The sequence below is a fragment of the Phalacrocorax aristotelis genome, chromosome 7 (assembly GCF_949628215.1).
Source record: "Phalacrocorax aristotelis chromosome 7, bGulAri2.1, whole genome shotgun sequence".
Classification (NCBI taxonomy): Eukaryota; Metazoa; Chordata; class Aves; order Suliformes; family Phalacrocoracidae; genus Phalacrocorax; species Phalacrocorax aristotelis.
The window spans coordinates 40,457,263-40,466,213 of NC_134282.1; the positions used below are offsets into that span (position 1 = coordinate 40,457,263).

At 37.5% G+C, this 8,951-nt stretch overlaps 1 protein-coding gene across 1 annotated transcript in view; it reads left to right on the forward strand.

Annotated features, from left to right (window-relative positions):
• Window positions 1–7,918, forward strand: part of PRTG (protogenin) — a 93,317-nt gene extending 85,399 nt beyond the window's left edge. The window contains 2 exon segments of the mRNA XM_075100311.1: window positions 630–734; window positions 1,838–7,918. Coding sequence (XP_074956412.1) covers window positions 630–734; window positions 1,838–2,227 — 495 coding nt within the window. The 3' untranslated portion in view covers window positions 2,228–7,918.
• The last annotated feature ends 1,033 nt before the right edge of the window (window positions 7,919–8,951 follow it).

Consider the following 8,951-nt stretch of genomic DNA (forward strand, 5'->3'; position numbering starts at 1 on the left):
TGATCTAGTCAAATATGGCACTAAGGAGGTATTAAAGAAAATATTATCTTTCTGTGTATTTACTGGTAAGACAATGTTACATATTATGAACTCATATTTGGTCAAAATATAAATTAATCTAGATGGCAGATGTATTAGTGGATATGTAGGATCTTACAGTCCAGGAGTCTAGTGTGACAAAACCACATTGGCCTTACTTTTGCATGCAGACATGCTGATTTAAGGCTTGGTCTGTACACACTGCAAACTTGAATGGAGCTGCTTGCTGAGGATATATGCAAGAGCCAGGAAATGGAAATGGACCCCAGTACAGGCACAGACACGTTTTCTATGAATGGTCACACTCAAAATAGTAGAGCAAGAGCAGTGGCTGGAATATTTTGCTGTGTGTTTGGAGTATTATAGCTGTTGGGTCTGGCCTCTGTGCTTGCCAGATCAGAGTGGATCTGGTCTTGACTTGTCTCGCACAGTAGATGAGTACCAGACCACAAACATAGGACTGAGCACAGAGACTTCATTTGTCTTCCTTTTCAGTATGGAGCCAATAGGTAGGTATAGAAAAATATTTTCAAATATCTTAGAAATTTAGTTTGCCAAAATAAATGTCTGTGTGTCTCCCTCTATTGTAGGGGGGATCTGATCTGATTATTAACAGCTATGGGCCTGTCACAAAGGCTAACTGCAAGAAAAGGTGGCTGTTCTTCCAAGACACTAAGAAGGTGAAGACTGAGGAGGTAATTGGTCTAATGGGTTGAGATGCGCAATCTTTACTGTAAGATCCTGTGTTTGCAAAGATATGTAGTTTTCCATTTATGGAAAAGCATAATTAGAGGTCTAAGTTCTAATTGGATAGTTTCAGTTGTGTTAAGGTTGGTAGTGTTCTACCTTGTAGTAAAGTCTTATAGAAGTTTCATTTCCTGGCCCAAGTTGTCAGATATTGTAATGCTTTATAGTTAATTGGTTGCTTTCTTGCTTTGCCTGTGTTCTTTTATCTGTGAGCAGAAGGATTCCTGTGTACTGGGTCTGTGCATAGCATCTACAGTACTACATCTGCAGAGGCTTCATATAAATACAAATTAAATATGTATTTATAAATGAAAAAATATAAAAATATAAAGAAATCCCCTCCTACCTTGGCAGCTAAAACTTTGTTTGCTGAAGAGAAGCCAAAGGAAGGAAATGAAATGATTTACCCAAAGTACTGAAGAAATTGAGAATCTGAGTAGAATGATCTGCCTTCTGAAATTGTTGCTCTGGACACATTTGCTCTTTGGATGAGAAAAGTAACAGTTTAAAACTGAAGTGTTAAACCAAATCCTGAACATTATAATGCAAATTCACACCTATGGGGCATCTAACTAATGTTCATGGAATTGTAACTTGTATTGTGCTCTTGTATGTTTAAGGAATAGGAAGTATTGATATCTGTGTGGTAAATTCGTATTCCAAAACTTTTCCAGAAGCAGCTGCATATTTCTGATGCCTCTAAGCAAAATATTTGCTACCACCCAAGGAGTAATGCTTAAAGAATATGCATGAAGGGATAGGAGAGAACTCTTTCAAGTATGTTTTTAAAATACCATTCAGGTCTCTCCAGTTAAATCATTCTTGATAAGCCATGCTTAGCTAGAAGGGATTATTACATCTATTATGGAAAAATATGAGCAAGACTTGATATTGAGTCTTTTTAACCTCCTGTAGGAAAGCCCAGATTGTTAGAGCCAATGTTATTAGAGGCACTCCAGCGGAATAGGAGATAGGAAATGTGGTAAAAAGTTGAATTATGGCTCAGCTTTTCAGAGGCTGATCAACCTTTTTCTCTCTGCTTTCTGTGTAGCCTCAGAGAAGATTTGTCCAGGCGGTGTGTCTGTATCAGCCAGGCACCACTGTGCTGATCAGTGAGGATGACTCCCCCAGCTCTCCTGGCCAGCAGTGTAATTTCCAGGTGCCATTCAGTATTGTTGCTGATACAGAGCATTCAGCCAACAGCGAAGGAAGCCACGAGACTGGTGACTCTGGAAGATTTTCTCATGAGTCCAACAACGAGATACATCTCTCCTCTGTGACAAGTGCCACCCCTCCCACTACCAGCCCTTTTGTAAGCAGTGACTTGGGTACAAGCATAATGAGCCCTGTCATAAATAACTGCACAAAGTCTCCTCTGCCATTTGCTACTGACCAGACTCCTACCTCACCTCTTCAGATACACTCTGCGGTGCAAAACTGACATCCTTAGGGCCACACAGTGTATGCAGTGTTTGTCTGTTCGAAGGACAATGAACAGGGAGCCAAAGTTCTACTGTGGAAAGCCTGACTAACCTAGCAGGTGATCCCATATTTCTGTTGAATGTTTTTTCTCTTTTTTTTCTTTTTTTGTTTGTTTTGGGTTTCTGTTTGTTTTTTGAAACTCACTCATTTTGAATGTTTAGTGGTTAACAAATGTGAAAGGACAGTGAAGATTTCTGAGTAAAGTTAAAAAATATGTCACTGGAGCAAAGGGAAGGCTTGGCCCTTTTGCTGACTATCTACCTCAGTTTGCCGAGAGGTGAACTCTGAATGATGACTGCTTTACCTCATTTGTGTTCTAGCTGGTCTCAGCTATGGAACTGATGATACTTCCTAATAGTCTTATTTTTTGTTTCTTTTTTTGTTGTTTTCAGTTGTGTGTAGAGTGTGTGTGTGTGTGCATGCACATGTGTGCACTCAGTGATCAGGGAGTTGTATAGGTAGGTGAACAAGATTGTTTAGCTGAAGCTCTGTCTTTAAAAAGAAGGAAGCCTCAGAGTATAAAATGTAGTATTTAATGTGGTTGACATAGAGGATGTTAAAAATGGGGAAAACTGGAGTTGGTGCTTCCACGTATACAGCCACATGACATCTTTTGTACCTCTTGATTTCTTATGACCCCAGTATGCCTAGGACAGTGCCTTTCCCCCAGAAATTTGTGCCAACAACTGCTGTCAGGATGTAGGCTCTGGGATGTGGTAGGTTCCCCACAGTGACAGATGTTGCCCCTTTATTGACAGTTAATGCTAAAAAGCATGGCAAGATGAAAACATATTCAGCATTTCTAAACAGTTTGGCTCTGCCTGTGCATCATGGAATAGACAATAATGCTGAGTATTGCAGTACTTCTTAGCAATGGTGCCTTGCATTATATATTATGAAATTACTGATTTGCCTTATGCCTTTTTAGTATTCATAAAGTTGCTTTGAGTACAGAAAGATGCCTTAAATCCTTCTTGGATGTTTTAAGTAAACTGTATCATGAGTTAGTAGTTCTTTTTACCCAGCTTTGAGTGCTGAAAAGCACTGCTAGGATCATAGTATGTCTCAGAGCTGCTGTTAGAACACAACCCTGCTCCTTGCCTTCACCTAGTGTGCTGTTAGCCAGGAATTTTAGCTCAGGGAGTGACTTTACCCACATGCCAGTCTAAAACTCTGATTAGGCTACCATGAGAGAGAAAAAAAGCCAGAGCTTTAGCTGAAGAGTCTGTTGGAAGAGGTGAGTACTGCTACTGCCTTGAACCCATGCAATTCCTGTTTTATACTACCTCTATTAAGAGTTCTTCTAGTATTTTTTGGGGTTGTTTGTTGTTGTTTTTTCCTGGACTCAGGGAACAGTTTGTTACTTTTGAGCTGCCTCACAGAAACGTGGAGCAAACTGACAGGGTATCATGTTTTGTTTTTTAATAGGAGAGAGGGAGAGAGGAGGAGGAGGTTGGAATCATCCAATGTTATGAACTTGCCTGTATCTATATCCAGTCCTCTTCTCCAGTCCTCCTCTTGACATGTTTTACTTTAGGAAAAAAAAAAAAGCATATGTTTTTACTTAAAAAATAAAAAAGTTTAAAATGTAATGTTGTGAGAAAGCAACCATAGGAACTCCTGGCTCTATTTAAGTCTGTCAGAACTCCCATTGACTTCACTGGGGCCAAGCAAGGTGTCACCCTTACAGTAGGCCAGGCTGACTTTTGTATCATTCCTCATGTATCAAAAGGTGGTCAGAAGTCGTCAATAAGCCCTACTCTTCTGTCTGTTTTGTGTTGATGAATTGGCCTCTAGTTACTGTAGTTCTTTACGTTGTAACTGTTTGCTAGTTCTGAACCAGACAGTACACATTCACCTTTTTATAACAGTGTGATTCAAATGCTTTAAAACTAATCTTGTACCAAAGACTTTTCTGTAGAAGAGAAGGAAGCAACATATTGTCCAAAAATAATTGAACTAGTTAAAAGCTGTAGGTTTGAAGAGCTGAATACATCTTATTGTATAAGTAGTTACTAACAAAAAACAATAGGGCTTCTTGAGTGTAGTAGTTGATTGCATAGATGAGTTGTATTCTTCTACAATTTTAACTACCTTGTTGAAACAAGAGCCTTTAAAGAAAGTTATTATAATACCAGCAGATATCTCCAAAGACTTCCTAGTGTAATTTTTTTTTTTCTCCAGCATGTAGTTGATCAACAATACAGTAGTAAAAAAAAATATTTTTAAATAGTTGTTTAATCTACTTGCTGAAGAAAAAGAAAACGTTTTCACCAAAGATTTATTTTTGGTCTTGTCAGGCAGAATGTTTAGTGTACAGCAGAGTACTCTTTTTAGTTAGGAAAAGTGTGAATTAATCAAAACTAGATTAAGAATGTGTAACTGTAGCATGAAGTTTCACGCTTCATCTTTCAGAGTAGCCTCTTTTGTTAGTTTCATTCAGAAAGAGTTGATATGCAGATGGTAACTGTTTGCTCCTCCAAAGACTTGTTTGCTGTAAGTATTGATAATCGGATGTAATTTTATGACCTTCATTACAGGTAAATACTTTAAGTCCTAAACTTTTTCTTCCAGACATCCACTGTGTAGTTTAACCCATGGATAATATGAGAAAAAGAGACTTATAAAATTTGTCAGTCTAATATAGATGCTCTAACTTCAATAGCCAGAGGTGAAAGTATTCAGTGATTAGAAAGCAGTCCATCCAGACCTCTGTTCATCACTTAAGGTTTTATTAAGGTACTTTTTATCAGCAAATAAAGAAAACCAAAGATATTTAAGGTTACCTCAGCATATAGGCAAGCTTAGTTAGATGTTAATTATTCTGTCTTTTTCCTTATTTTTATGTTAACCAAATAGAATAAGTTTCTCCAGAACCCAGTCTACATTCATGTGCTTCCCTTTACTTTGTCACAAAGTCATGATTACCACAGAACAAAAAATGTTATCCTCAAAAATCATGACCTATTACTAATATAGCACAAGATTTTGTGAGGGAAAATTTGTCCTATGATTGGAAGCTCCACCAATGTAAGCAAAGGAGTCTCCAGAAAAATTGTGCAGAAGTTGATACTTTCTCTATTGAACTCAATAGCAGACTCAATCCTTTGTGATTGGAACAGTGCAAAATTGGGCTCAAAGTTGAAATGCTTCATATCCTTGAAACCAAGGCATGTAATTACAGATATGATATTACAGATAGTAATTTTCTTAAATGTTTATACCTGTGGCTGTCTAAGGAAATCAATTTTTCATATGCAAATTTTGTTCATTCCATTTGCAGGCAGAATGGTTTCAGGTTTTCCAGTATTTTTTTCCTTGGTTATGTCTGTAGAAACTGGGTCCTGGAGGGAAAAAAAAAATCATTGTTTAATTATGAATTTTACTAAATATGTTCTGGAAGATGAACATAAATGTGGAATTTAGTGTTACACTATGCTAATTGATTTTGTTTAAGTATATTAAGAACTAAAGAGCCATGGCTGGTGTAATGAGTGTATATGCAACCCTTGTACTTTAAAAAGAAAGCAAAAATGTTTAAAGTTGCTGTGACTTGAAAAGCATCTTGAAACTGGCTTACTGTGCTAATTGTGTTTCCAAGTGAGGACTCTGCTCTTCAATTGCAACAGCAATGCCTGTTCTGCAGGACCTGGATCCAAAACCTAACCCTCAATCTGCCCACAGTTACAATTGTGTAGTTTCTTCATATTTAACAAATAAAAAGTATTCTCATCTTTCAGGAGTTATCTAATGAGAACTGGGAATGTGTATGCTATGTAGAATAGGGCCTATGAGTTGATTTTTTTTTTAAAATATCTCTGCTTTTGTAAGAGAAACGCGAAAAGTCTCCATATACTTTTACTCATTTCCTGTATTAGCTGTGCATCTTCTGTGTAACTTAGGAGATTTTAACAGAAAACACTATCAAAAGAGTTCTTTACCTGTTTTTAATTATTTTTCATAGCTCATTCCCTCTGTGGTTATATCCCCTTGCTTTAGACTATGAGCTAAGTCTTGTTTGCCTTATTCAAATCATGGTCCTTACCCTGTTTCTTTTTAAGCCAATGGGAGAATTGATTTTGATTTCAGTTTGCATGGTCTGGAGAGACAAAATCAGCTCTTTGTTTGTTTTTTAAACCATCACGGTATTATTATTTTTAAAGGACAGAATTCCTTTGTGGTTAAAACTCCCATTGGCAAATTTGTAAGATAACAAATTACCACGTATCAGAGGCCCACTGTAAGTCTCCATGCATCTGGTCTCAGCCTGCAGTGAAGACTGAGTATTTCAAGTCAGTTTACCTCTTTTTCATTGCAAACTAAGTCCAGTGGAATGATGTACCCTTTGTTGCAACCTGAGTGTGCACAAGAATAGTTACCATGGGCTGCTGGGTCTCAGTAACATGTTACTCTGTGCAGATTTGTAAGCCCTAAGTCCAGGAGCTCTTGCTCATTTTATTTGTTACAGAATGAAGTTCACGCAGGGAAAAGTCCCATCTCCTAACATGGGGAATGTTGGTAGGTTTTCTAGAGCAATCCATATTTAGCCAAAAATCTCATTCACACCAACTGAAGAGAGCTGCACAGGCGTAAACTCTGGTGGTATTTCACAGAAATCAATTTACTGAAGTTATTCTGGTAAAACTGAAAGCAGAATTACACCTAGTAATTGCTAAAGAGGTAATTCTTAGCTTGAAAAATTGTTGAACGCTTGTTGCTGCAACCGCAGCTCTGCTAATAGCAAGAGTTTCTAAAGCGGAGGAATTTGCCTGTCTGCAGGAAGTACTGAGAGCCTTTATTTAATAACATAAGTTAAAAATATATTATTTTTGTAATGATATATTTTGGAACATGTGTTTCAAAAAATACTAGTCTTTAGTACAAGTCCAAAACCAAATCACTTTCTGTTAATAGAGGCCCATATGAAAAGAACACAAATCCGATTTGGCTCAAATGTGAGTAAGCTTATTTCTTTGAATTCCTCTAGATTTACACTGAGACTGGTCCTAACTGACTGAAAAGGCATGTAAATACATGCTTAAGGTTTTGTGGTGTTGGGCCCTCTGGTTCCATTGCAAGCTGTGCTTCTTCTGGAAGTTTTCAGCTTTTCATGGTTGCAAATACCCACGTTGCATCTGCCTGGTGTATTTTCAGTAAAGACTGACTGTATATGAAAAACTGACTTATACAAATATTGCTTTTTGATTGTTTGGCTTTTGGGTTTTTTTTTAAAGTCTTGAATGAATTGCCAGTGTAGGAGCCAGGTATGTATCTCATATTGTGGTGTTCTGGATCCTTTCACTGTGTGCCATTTTCTTCTAAGGGCAGCAATGGCTGACTGGCTAATGGAGGACGGAACTGAATTGTATTCATTTTATATTTGTCTCAGGGGATCAGCTCTGTGAATTCCATTGCATGAGGGAAGCTAATGTTTGCCCTGATTTGAATGTAACTTTTTAATGTCTTTTTAAAACTATTTTGCTTAATAATGTGGATTTGTTTTTCTTTTTCTAGCATTCTAGTAAATGTTACCTAGTGTGTTGGTTCCTTTGTCCCTTCCAGGTTTGTTTATATACTACCCAAGGTCATGCCAAAAAAGTAATAGAGGTTTAAATGCCAAATGTTTATGAAACTGCTGTCTAAATACTGATTGATTGCACAGTTGAAATAAAAGTTTTCCTTAGTAAAAATGCTATTTGATAAATATTTTATCTTCAGTGTCTCTGAGTGGCTCAAAACAAGGAAGATGTAAATACAGTGCCTCATTTTAGGCAGAGCACCTAGGGAGATATTGGTGCTTAAAGTCATAAGAAAAGGCATGTGCAGTTTGCTGTCTACCTCAACACTGAAATTCATAGAACTTTCCCAAACATGTACTCATGTATCATTTATGTACCTGGAATTATTTCCCACCTAAAAACTGCCTCTGTGTCCCACTAGTGTCAAACTCCCATGCAAGATCTCTGTTTTAGTTTATTTTCAATGGGCATGGAAGATGTGGTTCTCAGTGCAGTTGTTCTCAAAAGTCTGGAAAGCTGCTGACAAAGGTGCGCTACTGAGTTTTTCCCAGCATTTTGATACCGGCTAACTGCTGAACCTGGTATTTCAATGTATGACATGACTATGAACATGGAGTTGATGCTGTTTGTCAAAAGGCAAACTGGTATTTTTTCCAAAGGACTACATTCTAGATGGAGGTCAGTCAAGTTAAATGAGCGAGGAGATTATGTTCTGTAGGGATTAAAAGGTTTCTATTGCTAACAGGTTGATTACTGATTGGCACTTGAAAGCAACTGAAGAATTGGCCACGTAGTTTAGAGAGTTAGGTACAGAGTTGGATTTAGAGTAGCAGTGCCCAGGCAAACCTTAAACTACTGGAAATGAAACCACAGTAATTACTGCTGTTATTTACAGGGTCTCTAGGGAGAATAAAAACACAACAGCAATGGAATCTGAACTCTTGCAATACTTAGGTAGGTTTGACTTTTGTTGTTCATCTATATTGCTCCCTACGACTGGACTGTTCACTGGCACTGGATATACTTAATGGGAAAGAAAAGAGATTTCACAGGTATTTCAAAGCTTTGAAATCACAGGGTTGGGAGTTGAAGATTTGAAATAAATGCTGACTAACTTTCTTCTATGTCCAGGAAATGACTGCTTCTGAATACATTTATTTTCAC